At 44.6% G+C, this 24,583-nt stretch overlaps 4 protein-coding genes across 8 annotated transcripts; all 4 read right to left on the bottom strand.

Annotated features, from left to right (window-relative positions):
• Positions 1-339: 339 nt before the first annotated feature.
• Positions 340-3,689, bottom strand: LOC117840362 (ACT domain-containing protein ACR4). Of its 2 annotated transcripts, none has more exons than XM_034720871.2 (8): positions 3,309-3,689; positions 2,737-2,812; positions 2,561-2,606; positions 2,354-2,468; positions 2,186-2,265; positions 1,520-2,107; positions 1,324-1,428; positions 340-877 (listed from the first exon to the last, which is right to left on the bottom strand). In XM_034720871.2, exons 1-8 carry the CDS (start codon positions 3,310-3,312, stop codon positions 566-568), a joined length of 1,326 nt encoding a protein of 441 aa, XP_034576762.1. In that variant the 5' UTR covers positions 3,313-3,689; the 3' UTR covers positions 340-565. The 2 variants fall into 2 exon arrangements, with proteins under 2 accessions (XP_034576762.1, XP_034576761.1); XM_034720870.2 differs by having other exon boundaries at positions 2,737-2,824; positions 3,309-3,686.
• A 7,659-nt stretch (positions 3,690-11,348) lies between these two features.
• Positions 11,349-12,503, bottom strand: LOC117838376 (nuclear transcription factor Y subunit B-3). The gene has a single exon (XM_034718382.2). The coding sequence runs from the start codon at positions 12,264-12,266 to the stop codon at positions 11,586-11,588; it is 681 nt and encodes a 226-aa protein (XP_034574273.1). The 5' UTR covers positions 12,267-12,503; the 3' UTR covers positions 11,349-11,585.
• A 427-nt stretch (positions 12,504-12,930) lies between these two features.
• LOC117838375 (uncharacterized) lies at positions 12,931-18,002 on the bottom strand. Its single transcript, XM_034718381.2, has 10 exons — positions 17,748-18,002; positions 17,330-17,389; positions 16,499-16,558; positions 16,282-16,389; positions 16,125-16,199; positions 15,925-15,987; positions 15,323-15,692; positions 14,482-14,594; positions 14,309-14,339; positions 12,931-14,156 (listed from the first exon to the last, which is right to left on the bottom strand). The coding sequence occupies exons 1-10, from the start codon at positions 17,796-17,798 to the stop codon at positions 13,198-13,200; spliced, it is 1,890 nt and encodes a 629-aa protein (XP_034574272.1). The 5' UTR covers positions 17,799-18,002; the 3' UTR covers positions 12,931-13,197.
• Positions 18,003-19,930: 1,928 nt separating this feature from the next.
• Positions 19,931-23,128, bottom strand: LOC117839537 (glucose-6-phosphate 1-dehydrogenase, chloroplastic). Of its 4 annotated transcripts, none has more exons than XM_034719886.2 (7): positions 22,719-23,128; positions 22,481-22,641; positions 22,261-22,355; positions 21,709-21,823; positions 21,279-21,484; positions 21,041-21,190; positions 19,931-20,938 (listed from the first exon to the last, which is right to left on the bottom strand). In XM_034719886.2, the coding sequence occupies exons 1-7, from the start codon at positions 22,915-22,917 to the stop codon at positions 20,128-20,130; spliced, it is 1,737 nt and encodes a 578-aa protein (XP_034575777.1). In that variant the 5' UTR covers positions 22,918-23,128; the 3' UTR covers positions 19,931-20,127. The 4 variants fall into 4 exon arrangements, with proteins under 4 accessions (XP_034575777.1, XP_034575779.1, XP_034575778.1 ...); XM_034719888.2 differs by having other exon boundaries at positions 22,481-22,632; positions 22,719-23,127; XM_034719887.2 differs by having other exon boundaries at positions 22,725-23,127.
• Between the last annotated feature and the right edge of the window lie 1,455 nt (positions 23,129-24,583).

Below are 24,583 nucleotides of genomic sequence, written 5' to 3'. Positions count from 1 at the left end.
AAGCTCCAAGCGCCAACGCCAAGTTGCAGCCATGGTAGGCCCCCGCCGAGCTGGCAGCCATTTTCAACATGTGCGCCCGGCACAAATGACAATCGGGTCGCCGTCGGCCTGATTCCTTGGACAAGTATGCCGCCGGCGGCGTCGTATCACACTTCTCCACCGCACCCTCTGAATATCCCCAAGGCGCAATGCCGCTGACACCCACCACACATCTCCCTTCACTGTCAATCTGATGGCACCATGGCGTAACCGGGCTTAGGCTCCTATGAATCAGCATTCAACAATGACAGATTGGCACGCAAAGCCTGAAGATCAGCAGCAGCTGCGTAGTGCACGGGATTGGAAGACATTTGGACTGCTGCTAGAGATAGCAAAGGACAGTAGTTACAACAATCTGAATCATGGTACTTGCAATCGGGTGCAACCATGTCAACAGGACTGGAGGTATTTACAGCTCTAACTACACTAAGGATCAGGAAATATGTACAATGGTGGACACTGCTACAGAACATACTGTATTCACAACTGTTGGGCTGCTCAGACTTCAAACCAAGTTTTTAGTCTTTCAGAGTGATCTTGGTCTGAAGAGGCTGCTGAAGAGAAACCTAGTAGGCGACTCTTGCGCCGGTGACTTCGGGTGCTCAGGGTGCCCTTTTACTTGAAGCACAGTCTGGCCTATCTCCTGCCGTATGGCTTCAAGCGTCTTCAGCTCGACCGAGCTCCCTGCTGTGTCACGAACATAGAAAGTGTTGATGGCCTTGTTACCCCTTGTTGCAACTTCTGCTCTTGTGACTGTCAAACCATTCTCACGGAAAATGCGTGTCACATCTGACAACAGACCCACTCTGTCGCCTGTTGACAACTCTAACTTCAGGCCCTGCATGGGTTACACAGTTACTGATTAATTTTCTACTAAATAAACTGCTGGAAAAAAACATGTAGTCAGTAGTTCATCATGTGATCTGATACCTAACTTCAATTTATTATTGTACTTACATTAAAGAGCATAACAGTAGGAAAAGAACTGTAAGCACGGATGAGTTAATTGAGAACAACACACTGTACATTGGAGAAAAACAGCATGTGCTCCATCAAGAAGAAAAGGACCCAAACATTGACTGTGACTCAACAATAAAGTGTGCAAGGCAATACAAAACGCCAACACTCCAACCACAATTTTACCTCCTACAGCAATGCATCACACCATTCAAGTCCCTATCTTAACAACTAAATGCAGAAGTAGAATCAGTGTCCTTATGGAAGTAAAGCAAACAGCGAAAAGAAAAGGAAAATAATCACGCAAGTGCCAATATTCCCAATTACCTCGGATACTCTCCGTTCTATAGCTGCTTCAAGGCATTGGATGATTCGTTTTCTCTCGGCCTCTGAATTGACAGGCGATCCATCAATGTGCCTTATATAATATTCCTGTTGAACCATATGGTGTTATAGCAAACAAAAGTTTACACGGCTATGTTTGGCAATAGGAATTAGGAGCTGAAATTTCATGGTGAGGTACCTGGTACGCTTCAGGGCCCTCAGTATCCACACTCCCATGGTAAACCACGTATTGCATATCTGTTAGCGTGCAAACTGTGTCGAAGAGAAGCTTTGGTCGATCCTTGCACCGCATTGTCACCACAGAATAATCTTTCTGAAGCCAATTAACAACCGAGACCATGGGCATGGGGTTGGCATTCGCCCTATCCTTGTCATACCTTTCATAATCTCTATCCTCAAGCATCATTTGGTGCAGCCGTCGCTCTGTGTGGGTTATCCCCATTGCAACTGTTGTCTTGGCATCTCTACTCCTCCCCTTGAACACATTGCGAAGCCACTCCTTGATTCTGCCAAGCCTATCTGCATCCGAAATTGCTAATCCAGACTTCCTATCAGTGACCTGGATGACTGCTGCTGCTCTTTCATTATGTGTCCACACCTCAGCATTAACCACGTTACAGTCCAGATTTGTGAGCACAGCGCTCACTTCAGAGAGAAGACCGGGTCTGTCAGTCCCAGTTAGCTCTATCAAGGTGTAGTCGGAGGAAGGCTCGACTCCAATGGCCCTCCTCCGTGAAGGAAGAAAGCAAGAACCAGGTGCAATAGACTGCACGAAAGATTGGCAGATTAAGCAAACTGAAGACAACAGGAATATAGCCAAACAATGATGGCAAGCAACCATTACCTTGTAAATGTAATCTTTTATCCCTTGAAGCACAGATTCATCCATTATCTTCTGCCCACTTTGATTCGTCACATTGAACACTGAAAGAACAAACTGAACAAGTTAGAAATTCCGACACCATTTTGACGGGAGGAATTCAAAGGAACCATTGTGTAGTTCTTGTTCTACCATCCATGAACCATCCCCCGTCAGAGGATATGTAGGCTTTCTTGACAATGAGCTTAAGGTCAGTGAGAACCTGCACAACCTCCAACAGTATCCCATACTTGTTGGCGCTGTCCACCTGTGCCATTCAAACAAAAACCGCTTTATATTATATTCAGCAACAAACAAGAATAACATTTAGTAACAATCCCTTGATTTTCGAGGACTTACATGAATAATTGTAGCATTTGCACATGACGTGTTGTCAATCGTGACCCTGAATTCGGGGGAAAATTATGAATAGTCCGGTTAGTAAAAATTCAGCAAATACACTTCTCACGGTGATAAGATTAGTACTACAGGTGGAATTTCCTTTCCATCAGAAATGGTGATGAACTGGTTAGCACCTTGGAGGGTTCATCTTTTTGATGAACTTCTGGTACTCATCGTCACTATCCCAAGAAGAAGAGGACGAGTCCCCATCTGCGAATGCAGCTACAACATGAAAAACACCCGCTCAAAATTCCAATCGAACTGCGACTAAAGACCAGAAATTCTAAGAAAAGTACGGCCGCCCCCATTCACACGTCGATTGAGGTACGGGGAACGAAAAGCAGCTAAAAATGGAATCCGTTCCCCAAGACGAGCATCAATTTCAAGAATTCAGTTTGCCGCGCCAGGTGCCTCAATCAAATACTTAAACTCACTGAATCAGTAAAGGAAAAGAGAAAAAAAAGGCAATCGAGCTTATCGATGTTTCCAAGAACCCAAATGGATGGAACAAAAAGTCTGGAGCCCGCAAGGATTCCAGATAGGGAGCACAACCCGCGGACCAAAACCGGATGGGAGGGAAAGAAAGCGAGGGCGCCATGCGCCAAGAAAGGGGAAGGAATCGCAATCAATCCCCCCGCGCCGCCTCACCCAGCCCGACCCCAAGAAAGATGAATGGAGCAGCTCTCTGCAGGTTCCACATACATACCCATGCTCGCTCGCCTCGTGATGTGATGATGGCGACGATGATTGCGGCCAATCTTGCAAAGAATCAAGAACAGCCCCAGTAGGAGGAGGAGGCGGCTCCTCCGCTTTATCTCACCACGGGTCCGGCCGGCGTGCTGGGCTTCACAGGAATGGCAACGGGCAGCAGCTGTAGGCGCAGCAGGCAGCACCAACCCCCCTTGGAGTTGGAAAGGCCACGCCAGGCGGCTGGGATTCTCTGCCTTTTTCTCGAACGGGGAAACGCACACGCGCCCCGAAGCCCAAACCCAACCAACACGCGCCCCAGCTGTAGTCCTCTACGCTCTTCTACTCATCATAGCGGGAGCGGAGGTGGAGATATATCCGACGCGACGGCGGCTGGCTGCGGCGGCTCAGCTGTCAGCATGGCGGTGGCCACGCGCCGCTCAGTTATTGGCTGCTGGTTCTGAGGTGTGAACGGAGACGGAGAGGAAGGGTGGCGCCGTAACGGGCCCAGACAGTCTCAGTTCTATTGCCCATTGTTACCGAACTGCGCCGGTTGAGCTCACGTATAATAAAACTCCTCTTCCTTTCTTCTCGTAAAGACTTTATCGAGTCAGCAAAATTGCTGATGTGGTATGAAATTTATTTAAAGTCCATAAAATTCCCACTTAGACTGACCTGGGAGCCCCGTACGCTGCTTCATCGTTGTTTTATCACCAACGGATCAGAGCCTCAGATCAGAGCATTGCATGCCCATTAAATTACCGGTAATTTAACTTTTCAAAAAAATACCAACAACTTTTTACTCCCTTCGTCCCAAATTACTATTTGTTTTGACTTTTCTCATGCATATCTTTTGTTATGTACCTAGACATAATATATAAAGTGCATATCAAAAGTTATGTACCTATAAAAGCTAAAATGACCCAACCCAACTAGATTGTTTTTTAATTTATTTTCCAACTAAAAAGACCAAGCGGCACGGCTCGAGCCTAGCCTGAAAGCTGTTCGAGGCGGGCTTGGTCACGATTTTTGGCCCGAATCATTCGGGACTTTTTGCCAGCTCGGCTTGAGCCCGATTTGCCCAGACCTACTTGTAGTCATGGTCTCATGGAGCCGAGAGCCGAGAGGTCTCTTTTGTCTCTTCAAAACCAGTAAGTAATCAATCTTACTATTAGTAATTATTTTAATCTCACGTTAATCATCATGAGATCTGCTACAAATAACCAGATCATAGAAATTTTCACAAGAATTAGTAGCCAGGATATCTATATTGTTTTTTCCAAAAAATACTACATACAGTATGACGTTATGAAGATAGTCTAAAATAATTTCCTAATTCTATATATAAATTACCCATCATCATAATTCAACAAAGATAAAAAAATTATATATAAGTATTATGTTAAGTTATGAACAAATGAGAGAGAAAATAAACAATTTGATTTGCTTGGGTCCTACATTTCTTTATTAATGTCTAAAATGTATGTTTCCTAAGCCTGGTTGATAGACTACCGCACCCTAACTATGAGAAATCAATTTCTCGCAAAAAAAAAACCCATGATAATCAGTATCCCCTTCCCCCTTAGCTAGCCTAAGCCCAATCGTGAGGTCTACTGAAATCGGTTTTGCTCATTCGCGCAACTAACTCGCAGGCCGATCGTCGCAAACTTGCAATTAGAGCCGCAGAGGACAACTGAGAGGTGAGAGCTAAAGCATACACATTCTGTGGAAGATCCAGGAGAGGCTAATTTTCCCCTTCTTCCTCCTTCATCCTCTCTTTCTCTTCTTCTTTCTCCTCCTTTTCTTCTCTTCCTCTTCATCCATGGCTGAAATTTTTAGGGGGAGCTTCAGGGGGCTCCATGAGTTGCGTGGGGGTGCCCCCCCAGCCCCCACGCTGGATCCGCCCCTGTACACATTCAATAAAAAAAGATACACATTCGATCGATGGAGGGCGAGGCGAGTAGGCGACAGCGCATCTGCATCCTTGGTGCACATCCCCGAGACTTTGAGCCATCCGTTGTTTGGTTGTCCCTGCAGTCCTAGCCTTGCATGTAGGCTTCTCTTGCCTCGCTCCACGACCACGAGGGTGCATTCTGCCGTTTGAGGGTTAGGGTTTCGGGGGCTCGGGATTGGTGTTTCGAGATCGGGGTTGTCACCGGTGAGGCCCCAACTATAGTAAACCCTTAGGCATTGAAAAAGAATTATATGTGAAGCGGCGAGACGGTGGAGGACAACTGGTGAGCAAAGGAGGAGGAGGAGGCGTAATAGTGAGCTCCCCAACAGAGCCATGTTAGGGCCAACGATGGTCGGTGGGTGAATCCAGCACTGAAGATGGTGGAGGAGGCTAACTAGAGGAGATGGGTGGAGTTGACTGGAGATGATGGCGGTGACCGCAGCAATGGATCTGGCAGAGGTGAGAATGGTGGACAGCGGGAGCCACTAGAGATGCAGGAGACTGTGGCGTAGGGGGAAGCAGCGAGGAGCTGCGACGCGGTCCATCCACGAGGAAGACGAAGATGACCTCCTTTTCATGGGCTGCCTCCAAACTTTGTTCTTGAGGTGATGCTTGTGAATCATGTCGCCTTCAGTAACGTATAACCGCACTCACCAGTTGCTCATCCTTAGTTCCATAGAATGCTTTGTGAACTTTGATCCATGATTTGCCACAGTTTGAGGAAGAACAATTGACAAACACGAGAGAAATCCAGTTCAGTGATAACGACTATTCAATTGCTGGGCCCAGCAGCACGGCACGACAAAGCACATGAGGACGGAACGGCTCATGTAGCATGCAAAAATTATTTGGGCTTCTTTATAAAAAAAGTGATGCAGCGGGTGATGTGGGCTCGTTTATAAATAAATTGACACAAAATAGTCCACGGTCCATTTAGTACATTGCAGCCCGACCGGTCCAAATAAAAAGCCAGTCGGCGAAACCAGCAGCCAGCATTGCTGCTGCTGGATATGGATTATTATTGTAAAGTTGCATCATCTCATATTCTCATGCAGCCCAGAAGAAAACGAATCACCCCGCCGAGAGAGGCCCAAATCCACCACTGTACCTGCGCGCAGTAACCGCTGTACTCAGGCCCAAATATAATCAATCTGAACAGAAAGAACATTAGTCCAGAGGCCCAAATCATGGAAACAACCCTATTTATTCGGGGAGCTATATAGAAAATCACCCGCAAGAAAAAACTACCGGCTATATAGTTTTTTCCCGTTACGACCACTCGTATGGGTACCGGAAGGCAGATAAGCAATGTATCTTTAAACCTCAAATTAAGTACATGTACAATATTGTTCTTTAATATTTTTACATATTTATTAACATTTATTGACGTTATTAATATTTTTTGAAAAGTTATCACCAATATTTCTTGACGTTGACCAATTTATATATGTACCAACATTTTTCTCTAACTTTTTTTTACATTCACCAACATTTTTTCTCAACATTCTTTTACATGTAACAACTTTTTTTTGCACTCACCAATATTTTTTGGCTCAACATTTTTTGACATTCACCAACTTTTTTTAGTTAAAAAATGTTGAGATAATTTATTTAAAATGTTAACTTTTAAAAACACAACAAAACATAGTCATATTAGATTTCGTTGTGTTACATTAATTATTAGGAACATAGTAGTTTAAACGGAATCCAAAATACGGTTTGAGAAAAAAAAATGAGATCAAAGTTTTAAATCCAAAAAGATTCTCTCCATCCCACCTGTACAAAGGAGCAAACCGAATGCTGACACGTGTCCAGGTCCAAGCCACACGTGCTCAAGGTGTTCTCTCTCTCAGCTCTGATCTCATCCGTTGGTTAGAGTTTACACCAATCTCAAACAGTGAATGATAAGTTGAATAGTTTCTTCGGGAAGATGGATAGGATTTCTGGCTTCGATATGCCGTGTCGAATGGAAGATGGGTCGATCCACAACAACCTGGTTGTCTCGAGGGCTCCTATATGTCTTCTGAGGGGTAGATCAGCAAATTATCTTTGAAGCCCATATAGTTTGTGCACAACATTTTTTAACATCTATCAATATTTGTTGGAATTCATCAACATTTTTTTAAAAAAATCTAACTTAATTATTATCAACATTTCTTAACATTGACCAACATTTTTTATATACACCAACATTTTTCTTTAACTTTTTTTACATTCACCAACATTATTTCTCAACCAATTTTACATGCACTGCACTTACCAATATTTTTTTTGCACTCACCAACATTTATTTGCTTAACAATTTTTTTTACATTCACCAACTTTTTTATGTAAAAGATATTGAGATAGTTCATCTAAAATGTTGAGATAGTTTGATAAGTCGTCATGGGTTACTTACTGGGCTACTGCTCTTAAAAAATGGATAGGATTTCCGGGTTGTCTCTCTGTTGTTGACGTGGTCCTGATATCGATATTGTCTCTTGGTCCAGAGTAGTTGGGCTGTGGTACCGAACTGTTCTTTAAGTCAGCCCAACTAAACGATTCAATCCTAAATTGTCCAACCCAAACCGTGTAAGCTTTGTTTGGTGCAGCTTTGTTTGGTGCCGCTCTTGAAACTGTCTTTTTCGTTTCTATAAATTTTTATGAATATCGACTTGCTTTTGGAAATTACAAGAGCCATACATCACTGAGCGTGTCGCTCCGCGGAGTTTGTAAGAAAGTTTTTCTGCGGTCCTTCTAATACAATAATGCAGAACTCTACTGCGTATTCGAAAAAAATACTTAGGAAGACTCCTAAATTGAGTGTTTGCGTCTGTATATTTTGCAAAAGAAAATATTATATGTCAACCGGGCTTCCTTGAAAAACCAAACAAACACCACATATTTCAAAAAATAATAAATATTTCCAATTCTTTGGTGTAGGTGTTTTTATTCTTCCTATGGGTTTTAATTTGATTTAGTACAACACACCCTTTTCGAAGTACAAAAGGGGCCAAGGGGGAGCCTGACTTGCAACCTGCTGAGAGTGAGGGGCCTAAGAGCAGCTCCAGTGTTGCTGAAAATCGAACAATGAGATGAGCAAACCGAACCGTCAACACTAGAGCAGTTGAACCGAGCTGAATTGAATAATATATCCTTCGTTGCTTCCACTCGCTACCGCATCTGCTTGAGACGCCCAGCCCCGCCGCGTGCGGTCCGCTCGCCGACGTCGCCGTGAGCAGCGCCGCTTGACAAGAACGGCAACACGACCAGCGCGCACCGCTCGCCAACGCATCCGCGCGAGGCGCCGAGCGCCGCGAGCGTGTGCCGCGAAGCCCCGCAAGGGCTTGGATCCGTGGGAGGATGTCCTGATTTGGTCTCCTCCAGGGCTCAATTTTTTGGTCTATTGCCGGATTCAGAGGATTGGGGAGAGAGGGGATTGAAGGACGAGGGAGGGAGGGGAACGACGATGGAGAAGCAGGCAAAGTTATCCGTCTCCTCGGGGATGCAGCGGGATCGATTTTTTTACATATATGCGGGTCCCACCGACCGATGTTGACGCTGGAGGCAGCGAACTCTAGTTTTGTTCGGCTGCGCTGGATTCAAAAGGTATTTATTTCACGCCCTTCCACATCACCTCGAATATTTACATTAGAAGACTAGAAGGCTATGTATGAGTTAATTATAAAATTAATTGTACAGACGGAGATTCATTAGGTTTAATAGATTCGTCTTGCAAATTAGCATCCATATGTGCAATTGATTTTGTAATTAGTCTATGTTTAATACTCAAAAAGTAATGGCAACATAATGTGAGGCCACATATAGCTATTGCCATGTGTTTAATTAGACGCGGTATCCGCAAAGAAACCATGTTCATACGAAAATATGCATGAGGCCTGATTATACTGTTCACGTGACTAGTGCTCTGTTCATACTGCTCGCGTGACTAATGCTCTTGTTTATACTATTAATGTGGCTAATGCACCACCAGATCGCAAGATATAGGTATATTATTGTAGATGACCATGAAGGTAGTTCTATAAATTGGTTCAAATTCCTTCAACACTGCCCATCACGAGAGAAACAACATCCACTCTAGAAGACCAGAACATCACCAAACTCATTTCTGCACATCCTTTGTTAAACACATTTCGATGGAGAAGTTTCAAATTTTCATTGATGGAAAAATCACCAATTGATCATTTCATTGGCTATATGCACTTCTCAATACACTTTTTTTATTGGTGTGAGTGTCTCACTATGAGCTAAATAATATAAACACTGTTTGTGGGATAAAATTTGAAAGCTAAACGAATACTTATTGTGGGATGGAGTGAGTATTGGATTTGCAATGAAAGGATTGGGTGGCATTTCTCATGATCCTAGGATGTTGCTAGAGACATCAGCTCCATCATATATTCTATGGCATCAGATTAATCACCGCCCGTTGAAGTAATGTACTCAATGTTGCGGTGTTGCAAGGCAGCTAAATTTACCTTATGCCCAATGGGAACTCGATTAAGAGGTTCCTAGCATTTTAGTTTCCCTTACGCTCCCTGAGCTCGATTCGTGTTTTTTGAGGTACCGTTTTGTCCATGTTAAAACAATGCAGTGTAATAATGTGTTGTTTCAAATGCGTTGCTGTTACAATGGAATTATTGTCATGTGCATACTTCAGTGTGTCGTGCAATACGCCCCCTCTCTCATTGCTTAGAAACTAGTTTTGTTTTGAAACATAGCCATGGTCTCTCAAGCACAACTTTGAATTCTTCTATAAATTTGCGCATTCTAAATGTTCATAGTGAAATTTATTGGATGCCAAAGTTATATAGTACACAGAATTATTATCCATGAAAGAAGAAGAATTAAAAATATCTCATTTCGATAGTATGATGCTACGAATTCTGACCACGCATCAGCAACTTGAGCTTCGCATTATCTCATACACACCAAAGGTAAAATAGTTCCAAAATCAAATCCATCTTACAAGAATTCTAATTCAGCAGGCCTTAGCTTGCACGTAAAACTTGATGAGCATGGAGCCATCATCCTCTCACTGTCTAGAAAAAAGGCATTGTAACACCCTGAATTTCTTAATTTCAAATAGAATTTAATGTTATCGATATTTATTTAAGAATTAATACGTCATTAGTACATAAACCTGGTGAGTGGGTGCGGTTAGGTATATTATCTCTCAATTTGTTCATTTGAGAACAACAACTTGACAGGTAGGTGCGGATGGGTCACTGAAATGACACGTGGTCAAAAAAAAAACCACGCAGGCAGCTTACGTGCAATGTTTTTTTTAGAAAAGTCCTTGCTAATCCTACCATTAATTTGAGTTGCGTTCGTTTTCAGATTTTGTTCCCATAATTTCTTCTAGCCTCGAAATTCAGTTGTAGGTTCAGAATATAGCACTGCTCTAGATATCATCTCCCGTGCACTCACTGCCCAATGGCCTCGACTCACATCTACACTCTATTATAGCCTGACACCCAACATATTTAAATCAACGTCGATTACACCATCTAGGCACCCACCTCTTCTCTTCTTCAACTTAATCAGTCATGACATAGCGCTAGCTTTGATGAAAGTTTGCAACCAGGACATAGTGATCTTACAGAAGATACTTTGCAAAACCAACTTGGTAGCTGAAATACGAGTATTAGCTAACGTGTGATAGCAAAGACTTTTAAAAAAAAACATTAGCTAACATGTAAGCTGCCTCCGTGGTATTTTTTTCCCCACATGTCGTCCTGCATCCGCACGACCATACCCACCTGCCAAGTTGTTATTCTCAAATGAACAATTTGGGAGATGATGTACCTAATTGCACACTTTATATACTAATAACGATTTTAACTCTTTATTTAACTCCCTAATTCCCCCCTCTCTCTCTCTCTCCCTCCCTCCCCTAATCATCAGAGCGGTCATCTCTCGTCGGACACACATACACCAGCACACTGTTGACTGATGAATACATTTGGTGCTCAAACACAACACTCCTTTTGGTGTTTTCAAAGATCATGTCCTTTGGTGTTTTCAAGGATCCTATCCGTGAGACCGTGACAACGAAGTAAGCTTTGCACAATACAGTAACCCAACACAAATATCCAGTTCCAGTTTGACCAGTCATAGTTCACCTATGGCTGAATGAATACCCTTGCATTAGGGACTATCTTGAATGCTCAAAAATTCATACAAAACACAAGTTCAATTCTCGTATGAAACGGGAAGAATTCACCGTTCCGAATTGGAGCCTCAAATTAATTAGTAAGCATACATCAACAAGTAGAAACAAGGTCCGGCGTCAATTAATTAGGTACACTCGTATCAGCGTAGTGAATGCATCACGGCAGCTCACGCCCTGTCTTGCCGGCCAAGCCCCGACGACGAGGAGGAGCCGCCGCCGCCGCCGCTACCTCCTCCTCCTCCTTGATGGCCGAAACCCCCTCTCCCTCCCATTGCCATGTGATGCTGTTGGTGTTGCTGCTGCTGCTGCTGTGGCGGCGGCGGCGGCTGTTGATGCTGCTGCTGTTGCGGTGAGCCGTACATGGGCTGCCTCATCATCATCATCATGCCGCCGGCGCCGGGCGCGCCGTACCCGGCGTACCCGCCGGCATTGGCGGCGCTCCTTGCGACGTCGCCCTGCTGCTGCTGCGCGGCGGCGGAGCCCGAGGAGGCGGCGGCCCTCTCGCCCTCGATCTCGCGGAACTTGTGGAGGTAGTGCTTGAGCGGCTCGACGTAGTCCTCGAAGCCGAGCGTGGTCATGGCCCAGAGCAGGTCGTCGCCGTTGATGGTCTTGCGCTTCTCGCGCTGGCACTTGTCGGAGGCCTCGCCGGTGATGAAGGAGATGAACTCGGAGACGCACTCCTGCACCGTCTCCTTGGCGTCTTTGCTGATCTTGGCGTTCGCCGGGAGCGCCTTCTTCATGATCCGGCTCACGTTGGCGATCGGCAGGAACCGGTCCTGCTCCCGCGGCGACGAAAGCTCGCCGCCGGCGTTGCTCGGGCCGCCGGAGTCGTTGTCCGAGTCCGGCATCCCCGCTCGAGCCGTGGTGCCTCCTTCCTCCTCTGCCTCGATTCAAGAACAACAAGGCCGCCGAGGATGCTGGGTTGCTGACGCGATGAATCGAAGCATCAACAACACCTCTGCATGGTGCAAGAACAGGAACCACGAAGACAAGGAAAAGGAGGGAAAAAAAATTTGTCGTGGGGTTTGTGCCCTCGAGAGATTTGAAGCTCGAGGAGGAGAGCGAAGCGAGCAATGGTGGGGAATGGGCGGGTCCGTTGGATCGCGCGGATAAGAACGCATCCAGGTGTGAACGTGGTGCGCCTCACGCCGTTCGTTTGCTGATAAGTATGTGCCACATGGCGATTCCGTCTCCGTGGATGGGCGCCACGTAGGATCGATCCGCGCCGTCGACGTGGGCCCGGGAACACGTGGGACGGCGCCCCGTCCGTGAGGTGCGCAAGTGCCCGGTCTGCCACCTAGGACGCTGCACTCGGACCAGCCAGATGAGAGGAAGCACAGGAAGCAGACCGGCTCCTCAGATGCAGACATGCAGTCATGCAGATGCAGGCGAGTAAATCTGCAGAACATTTCATGTTCTTTTTCTGTTTACAGCTTAGCTTACACAAGGATGAGTAATGTGTAGAAACCCATCTTAACTTTTCACTTTCTCAGTGATCTATCACAGGCAAGGTAAAGAAACTTCACTAACAGATGCCATTCCGAATTTCTTGCTTCAGTGCCCATACAAAAGTTTCTCATACAACAGCGCCCAGCTGGATTTACATAACTGACCGTTTCTAACTGACTAACCGAACTATTCTCCAAGGCCAGACCTCAGCTTTCCGTGACTCGCTATCCTACAAGAGTTAGGCCATCAGTTGTAACCTCTACTGATACAAGAAGCCCTGCATAAGCTGGATCTCAAATCAACTTTCTTTTACAACCTACATCCATCTCATCACACTGGGCTTTCTTCAACCGCGCTGTCGCTGTTGCCTTTCACATCGCCATCAGTCCTTCCATTCTCAGCAGCACCATTCTTGACAGAATCTACATCAACTTTGGCGTTTGCATTGTGATCAGCATCTTCAGCTTTACCATTGCCACCAGCATCTGCCTGACTTTGTTCTGCATTTATATCCCCCTCTTTTACTTTGCCGTCTTTATCACCATGGATTTCTACATTTGCACTGTTCTCATTGTGATTAGCTTCCTGAGCTTTGCCATCTGTGTGTTCTGCACATCCATCATTTCCACGATTGTTAAATTCTTCAGCTTCACAACCATTGCCAGTTTCTGCATTGCTGCCAACATTCTGACCCCTGCCTTCTTCATTTCTACAGTCTTCAGTGACATTGTTTTCTCCATTGCTAGCCCCTTTCACATTGTCATTTTTAGAACCTTCTAGGGCTTGAGCATTGCTGTTCTTCATAGTCTCAGCTTCATCATCACTTGAACCTTGTATGGCGCTATCACCGTTTACAATGGGCGCAGCCTGTTCACCCTCTCCATCCTTAGTTAATTCGTCATGGATGTCTTCATTTTGTGTATCAGCATTGGCTTTGTGGTCTTGTGAACCTTCAGCAGCATTACTGTTGTTTCTCTTAACAGCAGACTTCACAGAAGCCCCACCATTGATGCCTTTTTCATTAGGACTGTCATTTGTGTCCTTTGAACTGTCTTTAGTTTTACCATCTGAACCAGCTTGAAGTGCATTTCGCTTGTCAATACCAGATTCAACTGTTCGAACCTGTGCCGTTTCCTTGGCAGCTTGCTCAGCTCTAGCCTTTGCTTCTGCTACTTCCTCCTCTTCCAATTCCTTCTTCTCGGCCTCCTCCGTTAGCCTAAAGAGCTCCTCTTCTATCAGGGACCTTATTAGTGGCTTTCTCTCAAACAGATCCTTCCCAAAGTATTTGTCTGAAGATATGAAATCAAGTCAGAAAGCTCCGTAAGATAAAAAGCAATGAATGTTCAGCTTCATAGATGCCTTTGCAATAAAATAATGACCAGCCATATCTGCAAGGATCAGATATAAAAGGCCTATGGAAAGGAAGTAAGCAAAGACATACCAACTTCTTTTACAACATCTCCAAAGGTCATCTGAAATGGATGAAAAGAAAAGAAACAGAGAAATGTAAACCATAGGAGGAATATCTCAAATAACTACTGTATATTAGTATAACCCAACATAACACTATAACAGATAGGTTGTTAAAGACAAATGATGTGCAGTGTATCTCACCGTGGCAAAGTCTGCAGTATCCAAGATAAGAAAGACAGCTTCTCTCAGCTCATCCTTACTTGGTTTCATTGTCAGTTTTCGTGGTTTTGTGTCTCCTTTAGACTCCTGTTTACCTATAATGGAAAGGGATGGTTTTCAAAATTAGGAACCAGGGGTCATCCAAACTGTTAGAAAAGCAGTTAGCTTGTACATAATAACGTCAGAGAAAAGATACCAAAGGAACGCTTATGCAACCTAGCAGTTGAAAGGGTGGTGTGGAAGCAATAGTTTCAAGTTTCATTCTCTTATTTCAACTCCAGCCCAACCTATGTACTTGACTTTTCCATACATTTGAATCTCTGCTGTTGATCTTTACTAGCTCATTTACTTTATATATACCCCTACTAATTCGGGTCAAATAAACATTTGACAAAAAAACCCTCTATTAGACCAGGCACTTCAACTCCAGCCCACATGAATAATATTACAATACCTTCTTTTCTGGAACAAATATATACCATATATTCTCTTTGTAATTATCATATTAAGGTTTTTTTTGTATATTCTTCTGAGTTCTAATTCAAAGGCATTGTTTTCTGGCTTTGAAATAGCATGTGGAACATGCTCTAGTTTCTTTATTACAGATTATTAAAAAAAGTTAATTTACTACGGGCTACCTAATGGCTGGACCTGTAAAAGGTGTCTTTTCCAGTCACATTACTCAGTTCCACCAACAGTTCAAGCAAATAACACTCCTGGTGCATTCTTGAATATTGAACATACTTTCTTTGTTTTATGTGTTATCCACTTGCAGACAAGAAGCACAGATGCATAAGTCATAGCAAATCATCCAGAAGCATACCACAAGATTTGACTTTGCAGTCCTCCTTGGGAGTTGCTTTTTTCTTGGTAATAGAAGATGTCTTTTTAAAAGCCTTCATGTCAGTACTATCACCATCAGCAATCTTTACCGACTTTTTAGATGGTGTGGTAATCATTGCTTCATCTGTAGGATTTGGCACTTCACTGAGAGATACTCCATCCAAATCTTCCGATACACAGCCATTTATCCTCTCAGCAGGCTCAAGGTTGGTTCGTTCCTTGGGGAATTTTCCTTTCTTATTATCAGCACATATATATCTGTTATCCATCAAGTCACAGTCAAAATATTTTTCTCTATCCTCCACACCATTCCTCCCATCAGCTTCCTCTTCACCTTCTCGTTTCTTTTTCTGCGTTAGTTTGAAAATAAAGAAATAAATAAAGTGGAAGTAGTAACCGCTAAACTAGTTTTTTTGACAAGAGGTATAAGTTATGGAAAAGATGAAACCTGAAAGAACTTGCAGAGCACACCATAGGTCAAACCAAAATAATTATAATATCCTTACAGAAACAAGGAGCTTTGCCAGTGATTCTAAAAACAGGCTGCAAACATACAAACATAATTCCAAAAGGACAGCATACCTTTGAAGGTTTACCACCAGACAAACTTTCTTCTTCTTTCGTACGCCTTTTTTTCTTGATTTTCTACAATCGATAAGACACACGAAAAAGAATCAGCGTGCCAATGACAATGGGGCTGTAGGGTTAGCAGTTATGAAGAAAAACGACAACATCTGCTATCATTTCTAGATGAAGTGTTCTAGAAAATTGCAGTTTAGGACCTTATCGGAGTTTGTGCCATCAATGCCAGAACAGTGGCCCTTCACGAATTCCATCAGAAATGACACAAGTTCCTCCTGTAAAAGAAATAGAGATGTTTTCCAATGTGCATCATCTGGCAGATGATGGCAGAAGTTTCAAGCATTTAGCTGGACCAACCTTCCTATTAGCTCTTGAGCCAATGACATCAAACGAACGGCACAGTTCGATTAGTGTATCCCTTTTACATCTGTTGAGCTTCTCCAGTAGATCTGCTCGTAATATTTCCTGTTATCAGTTCAATACCATGAACAGGATCAACGAAGCTGCAACAAAATAACAGGAGAAAGAAACACATTGATTGACTACAGCAAGCTGTTTCCAAATGACAATATACCTCTTCTTCATGACAAACATTCCCAGTGAGTAGGAGAATTTGCTCTCTCAAGTCATGTACCTGGTAATGGCAAACCAAATTAGGAGAAGTTTCTGAAGATTGAAGACAAAATCCACAATCATCCAACTTAACTGTATACTTTATTTACATTTGGCAAACAAACATATTGCATAATCTAGTCCAAGATTTGCTTCAGCACTATAATAACAAAGATGCATATCCATCTAATTTGTCACAGCTTGAACATCTGTTTCATCATGCTAGTGAGAACCATCAAGACAGTGATCTATGAGCTTAGAGACCAATATTGTATCACTATCAGTGCTCAAGAAAGTTTAGAAAGTCTCTAACAGCAGAACCTATCAGCTACCGAGCAATTAGCATGATGCGTGCACCTACTCGGTGCAGAGGCCCGGACCTTGTTTCAGTGATGAAAAGTTTCCTTTTTCTAAAAGGCCAACAAATTAGCATGCTGCGTGCGTCTACTCAGTGCAGGGGCCGGGACATTGTTTCAGTGATGGAGTTTCTTTCGTCTAAAAGACCAAGAAATTAGCATGCATGCATGAGGGAGCAGGATAATCCTCCTCATGGGAGTTGTTAGCCTATCTTTGGCTCCTTAATTTGTACAAGCAAATGCAGTAAATTTCAAGAGCACCAGATGTGAGTGCGAAGGCCCTCCAAGGCAATGGAACTTCGCAGTCCATATATATGATCGAATCTGAATCGGACAGAGGAAACCCGAAAGGAAATTTGGCTTGGTACCTCTCAAAGCAGATAAATCGGCCCGTTTGGCTAATGCACATCTATGTACCAACAAGAACCAAAACCTACCGATTCTTTCTCAACGAAGACCCAAGTAGGCTGCTTAATCGACTTAGTTTCTGAAGCCACCTGCACAAACGCCAGAGGAAACAAAACAACCATCAGTTTAGAGCTTAATTTCTGAAGCAACCCACACAGTCAGAACATTGAATTCGTGGTTTCGCCGACCCCGCACAAGCACAGGCAGACAGCAGCAAGAATCTTGCTGTTCTTCATCCGTCCATGGGTAACGGAATCGCTAGCTAATCACCAAAAAAGAAGAAGACCTTCCCCCGCTTTGGCATCCCGATCTGGGATGTCCGCGCCCAGGCGCAAGCAGGAGAGAGGCCCATTTTAGTTTTAGCTCGGCCGCTCGGGATTCATCAATCAGCCATGCGCGCATGATGTCATCAGAAAAGAAGGTACGGGAGTGCGCGCGTATGCTCACCTTGGATCGATTCTCGCTGGCAGCGGCGCCCGCGCCGTCTTGGCAGTCCATGGCGCCGCCGCGGTAGCTCCCTTCCGTTGGTCAGCGCTCAGCGGGCGAGGGCGATGTCTCCGAATCCGAAGTGAGGAGGGTTCACTGTCAGTTCAGTTCAGTTCAGTGAGAGCTGAGTTCAGTCTGGCTGTGGAGGACTCGCCTCACTGGAATCGGCTGCTGAGCCTGAGCGGCGGAGTGGAGAAAGAGGCACTTGAACCTAACCTGCCGAATTAGGAAAACGATAGGGGTGCTGACTGCTCTGAGTAAATCAATTTGGGAGAAATTTCGATATTTACCGCTCAATACGCGCGCCTGAATTAGACGTCCAATTCGCATGCCTTTCGATATTTGACACTCCACACATGAATTGTTTCGATTCAGGGTTGCTTTTCCTCTTTTCTCAATTTTCATCCTTTCTTTATTTTTTCTCATCAGGCTCTAGTGAACAGATAATAATACCCATGTTCTTAACGCTTTGCATGAACCAAAACATAAAAGCAAGAGTACGTTTTCACTGATTCTTCTTCCTCAGGAAATTTTTCCTCAACTTCACAAATTTAATCATGGAGCTCACCCATAGAACCAGAGAATCTCAACCACGAAATGAAACCGGAGAAAGATGAAATAGAACGAGGGAAGGGATGAGTCTGATTTGGTGGTTTTTTGGCTGGATTTGCATGAGTTCCTTGCGGTGGTGCACGGCGCCCGGAATTGGCCAGCTGGCCTTCATGGTTCATCCGTGACATAGCTGCCTGGGTCCGCCGCCTGTGCTGCACGGCCCATGGCTGCCTCCGCCCGCCTACGCTGCACGCCTGCGCGGCCCATGGCCGCCTTCGCCCTCCACCTGCCTTGCCCGCTCCACGGACACCTGCCGCCCAGCTTGTGTCGCGTGCCACTGGCGCAGGCTCGCAAGGAGCGGCGGCGCCGCCGGAATGTGGCAAGGACGCACAGAATGCGGCAAGCTGCAGGGTAGTAGGTGGAGGATAGGGTGCTATGTACTTGTTGTTGCTTGGCTGCGGCGAGGAGGCCTCCGAGGCTCCGAGCCGACGGCGGCGGCAAGTTTTTCCGTCACCGAGAGAAACAAGAGACGCACGTGAGAGAAAAGGATAAGGGTAAGGCATTATTATCCGTTCACTAAGGCGGATGAGAGAAAAGAAAAAAGAAAAGATGAAAATTGAGAAAAATTGAAGAGAAACCCTTGAAACGAAACAATTTGCGTGCGGAGTGTCAAATATCGAAAGGCATGCAAATTGGATGTCAAATCCGGTGAGGCTCACGTATTTTGTGTCAAATATCGAAATTTCTCTCAATTTAGTGGCTGTTTTGGCAACAAGGCCTGTTTTCTACTCCCTCCGTTCCAAATTATAGGTCGTTTTAATTTTATTAGATTAATAGATTTTGCTATACACTTAGATATACCTCAGATCTAGATGCATAATAATATTTATGCATCTAAAAAATTAAAATGGTCTATAATTTGGAAGAGGGAGTATGATTTTGGCAACTTCGTAGTTTTTCGCATACTCTTCTTGAGTTTCATGTATTTTCGTTATGTTCAATGGCAATGGCAAATAAAAAAAAACTAACGGAGTGAAAATAGAGATGCCCACCCACTTTCAGATAACAGAAAGAGAGACATGAAAGATTGGTTTCGTTTTTGCTATAAACAAAGCCAGGATCAAAGATTGCGTGCAAGAAACTGAGAAACGATTCCGAAAAGAAAGTAGGCGCCGTGCTACTCTCTCCTGTGGTAAATTTGGAAGGATTTTCAGAAGAAAACAGTCCATCTTTAACGGTACACAACTAGGTTATATTAGTGTTTGAAAATAACTAGTATAAAAATATCCGACGGTCAAGATTAATTATATACTATTAGAACCTTCACATGTGGTATGGGTAGTATACATGAGTAGTGTAGGTAGTATAAGATTATCACGGTAAAAACACACAAATGACATGATTATAATTTTATTTTTCACAATAGCATAAAGTTTAAAAGTCCATTCTATTTTAAGTATCACTTTTACAATTTAATAATTACTAAATTATCCATAATAATAATAATGAACGATTAGATTTTACGTATACACTATTAAGTAGAGCTCTCACTTAAAGCGAGGGCATGCAACTTGAAGAACGCATCTCGGATCTGATTTAAAGGCACACACTATTTGGTATTTGCGCAGTTTTAACATGTGGCCAAATCGTATATGGAACGAAAACACTGAACAGAGCTGCTTTATCCATCATCTTTCCCTTTCTCCTGCGAGAGGTTCTTTATTCTTTCAATTTCCAACAAAAGAATGCACAAACAACCGCAGAGCATCGCCAATGGCTCGACCTTTGGCTAGAAGGAGCCGTCGTCGCTGGTGACGTCGCCCCACCTGACGTTGTAGTTTGCGGCGAGGTAGTGCGCGCCGACGGGTCCCCTGCTGCCGTACGGGTAGAGCTCCGGCGCCACCCTTCTGTCCTCCAGCTCCCTGAGCACGGGCGTGAAGATGGCCCATGCCGCGTCGAGCTCGTCGCTCCGGATGAAGAGGCGGCGCTCCCCCTCGATGGCGTCCAGCAGCAGCCGCTCGTACGCGTCGGGGATCTCCCGGCGGTATCGCTCGGAGTAGAGCAGGTTGAGGTTGCTGCGGTCGAGCCGCATCCCGAGCCCCGGCACCTTGTTGTTGATCTTGAGGTAGATGGCCTCGTCGGGCTGCACCCGGAGCACCAGCTCGTTGGTCGCCGTGTCCGGGTCCGTCCCGACGCTCCGCCGGTACAGGTTCCCCGGCACGCTCCGGAACTGCACCCGGATCTCCGCCCGCCGGGTGTGCAGCGCCTTGCCGGCCTTCATGAGGAAGGGCACGCCGTCCCAGCGCGCGTTGTCGATGAAGAGAGCGGCGGCGGCGAAGGTGGGCGTGACGCTGCCCTTGGGCACGGTGGGGTCGTCGGCGTAGCCCGGGAATGACCTGCCGCCCCGGGTGTGGCCCTTGTACTGCCCCACCACCACGTCCTCCACCTTCAGCGGCCGCATCGACCGCAGCACCTTCACCTTCTCGTTGCGGATGTCCTCGGCGTCCAGGCTCACCGGGGTCTCCATGGCGAACAGGGCCAGGATCTGAAGCAGGTGGTTCTGCATGATGTCACGGATGATCCCGTAGTTGTCGAAGTAGCTGCACCCAATCCATCCATCATTATCGGTTCATTTTCATTGAACTTTGGCTAATTAAGTTTGCACTGAACATTGCATGGAAATGGAACAAGGTACTGCAGACCCGCCTCGACCCTCGGTGCCGAAATCTTCAGAGAAGATGAGCTGCACGTTCCTGATGTAGTTCCTCGACCACAGCGGCTCAAAGACGAGGTTGGAGAAACGGAGGACCGAAAGGTTCTCAACAAGCTCCTTGCCCAAATAATGGTCAATCCTGCAGTATACATTCAAATCTAAGTGTTCATTTGGATTTGCTACAGTTCACGATCGAGTATGAGAATGTGTTCATGGTATCAACTTGCCTGAATATCTGCTCCTCGGCCAAGTACTTCTTCAGGGACCGAGTGAGCTCCCCTGAGGACTCCGAGTCGCGGCCGAACGGCTTTTCCACTATAAATCTAGTCCATCCGGTTGAAGAAGACGCGGTGCGGCTAGCAGATCTTACCACATCGACGAATATGTTTGGCGGGATCGACAAGTAGAATAGCCTGTTTGGTACCTTGCCTTCCTGATGACACAAAATTCTGAAGCGCGGTTATTTCGCATTTCACCACACAAATGCATCAGCTAACCTTAGAAACTGAACTCCAATCAGAAGAAAGGTACTATATGCAAAATCATCGCTCTTCCATACGATTTTGAGAACATTTTCTGAATTGCACGGCAGATTAGGTATAGCGGGCACGATGCTTGCTGAATTTCAAATCCAAACTCGATTTGCGATATCCGTACCTCTTTTTCTTTAAGCTTCCTGTCTAATTCAGCAAACCCCTCCTCTGAGTTGTACTGCCCAGATTGGTAGAAGCACCTCTGCAGAAACTCCTCCATCTTATCGCCACAGTTCTCCCTATTGATCGCTCAAATAGAATTTCCATTACATTTAGAATATAACTTTGGGGATTGAGAATGTCTGCAAAAAGTATGAAGTGATACTGATTGGATGGTTGACAAGCTTAGACGGATTGCATACGTAGCAGGTAGTTGTTTGAGTCACTAAACTTAAAAACACTGAATTTCTGAACTTCATATACTCTTTAATCTATGGCAATACTCCTGAAGTTCATTTAAAAACAAACCGTAAATGATTTGTAGTGATGTAATATTGCAATGCCGCAGTAGTAAAGTACATAATACGATTTCCTATATTTTGGCTCTTCAATCTGATAGCTAGAACTGGAGCCATGGTGCAAAACTATTGTAGTGTTGAACTGTTGAATTATACCAATACATACTAATTTTTTTGCTAGTATACCAATACATACTAATGACAGAGCAAGAACATACCTTTTGTCAATTCGACATGTCAGTGTCATGCTAATCATGTTCCTAAGCTCTTCATCGCTCATCTTGCTACGGGCATAACCAAACACTGTAAAATGCTGCATTAACCATGGTTAGCTGTAACTGAAACTATCACACATTCAGTAGCCCCACCCAAACCAAAACAGCCACAGCAAGGTTCATGGAACCGCATCATCCACAGCCGAGCAATGAGGTCACAAACCTCCGGGAGGCAGTCCTCGTAGAACAAGGCGAAGAGCGCCGGGAAAATCTTCTTCTTGGCAAGGTCGCCGGAGGCGCCCACGACGGTGATGCTGACGGTGCCCCCTCCCTGCTTTGGTGGCCCATCTCCGGCTGGCTTCCCATCTAGCACCTCTGCATGAACTACCTCTGCTTATAGCCACCATGGCACAGCTAGCTAGCTAGTTGCTAGTTCAACGGTAGGTAGCAGCAGGCGTTACCAATACCATTGCTGTTGCTGAACGAGGCACCGATCTGCGGGCGCCCATTGGAGGACCTCGCCCTGAGAAGCCACGTCCTTCTTGCGACAAGGATCCTGTGAGGTGAGCAATGGTGGAACGGCAACTGCTTGGCCCCTGCCTCGCGCGGATGAGCTGAGAAGAAGGCGGCCGGGTGGACGCGAAAGCCGGTGGCGGCCATGGGAATGGGATCAATGGAGCAGGAGAAGGGAACAGGGATGGTCGCGAGTGTTACTCCATTGGGATCAGCCGGAGGTTGAGGTAGATTTGGATACCGGTTTTCAGAAATGGACTTCGATGTTCTTGGCGATTGCAAATTGCTTTGTGAATGCTGACAGTTGGTCGGGACGCGGTGGTCCAGCGCGATAAGTGGTCACGGATAATGCATCCTTCAAGATATTTCTTTTCGCCCGGCCCCTTTCTTCATCGATGGTTTAGGAATATGTGTCTGTGCTACAAGTTAAACTACAGGTCGTCTTTGCGTGTCTCTTGCAATGGGTATCTTTCAGACCAGCATGGGTTTAGTAAACCTGTCCATTTCTGTTAATTACTTCCTTTTTTGAATATCCATTTCTGTTAATTAAACAGAAAGTCGTTGGTACAATATAAATTCCTGCTGTATAAAAGGCCCATATTTATTTGGTTTACTAAAATTTTTCTATACGTCACATGTTTTCATAGTATGAGATGACTCCACCGGTGAGCTAGTTAAGCTGTCACCAGTCACCATCTTATACCCCTTGAGGATGACCTAGAGTGGAGCAACCTAAGGAGTGTTAAGAACAGGAAGAGGAACCGTAGAAGTTGGAAGTAGCTGCAACAGTAAAGATGATGGGTTTGAAAGATCACTAATTAGGATCAAAAGGAGGAGAAAGCTGATGGGAATGACAGTAGCTTGACATTGCCAACAGGGACAACTGCCTCATCCTCGATTGCCCCATCCACCTCGCGACGACGACGGCCACGACCTCGGTGCGAGTATGTCCATGCCCTTGACCGCCCTATCTACCAAACCTTAGTTGGGATGAAAGGCAGCAATAATATACCAATCTTACTATTACTAATTGGAGGCTCCTTTTGAAACCTCCACATGAAGCCACCTAGGATTCCTAGGTGGACATTCTAGAAAAAGAGAGAAATCCTAAAAATTCTTACAAAAAAGCAAAACATCCGACCATCAATCGAGAGATTCAAATCATCGTAGCCATTGGATCTATTATGTTTTCTAAAAAATTACCCACCTATACCATTATGAAAATAGCCTAAAGTAACCCCCTAAATCTATATATAAATTACCCACATCTGTCATTATATAAAATAAACTAAAGTAACCCCATAATCTTCATCAAAATTACCCACTTATGCCATTATAAACAATATTTAAAATAACTCCCTAATTTGCAACTGAATTGCCTACCACTATTACTTTAAAAAACAAAGTAACCCCTTAAATTTGCATTTATATTACCCACACATGCTATTATTAAAAATAACATGAGGTAACCCTACGTTTGAATCAAATAACCTTAATTAAAAATATACGATATAATAATTAAGGTCTATATGCATGATGGGTGATGTGTGTCACCATTTATAAGGATATAAAGTTATGAGAATATACATTTCTATGCTAAAATTATATTTAGCATTATGGATAGTTCTATTAAATTTATGAGCACTCAAACTTAGGGTTCATTAAACAAATTCAAGCCCATACATGCGGTCCAAAGTGGAAAGTTAAAGATTATAAATGTGGATGAAAATATTATAGAGTAATTACTAACTGAAATCTATCACAATTGGATGAAGATATTAAGTATAATATCTACATAAGTATTGTGTTCGAA

Source organism: Setaria viridis, chromosome 9 (genome assembly GCF_005286985.2).
Source record: "Setaria viridis chromosome 9, Setaria_viridis_v4.0, whole genome shotgun sequence".
In the NCBI taxonomy this organism is placed as follows: domain Eukaryota; kingdom Viridiplantae; phylum Streptophyta; class Magnoliopsida; order Poales; family Poaceae; genus Setaria; species Setaria viridis.
This window is presented reverse-complemented; position numbering and strand designations above follow the sequence as displayed.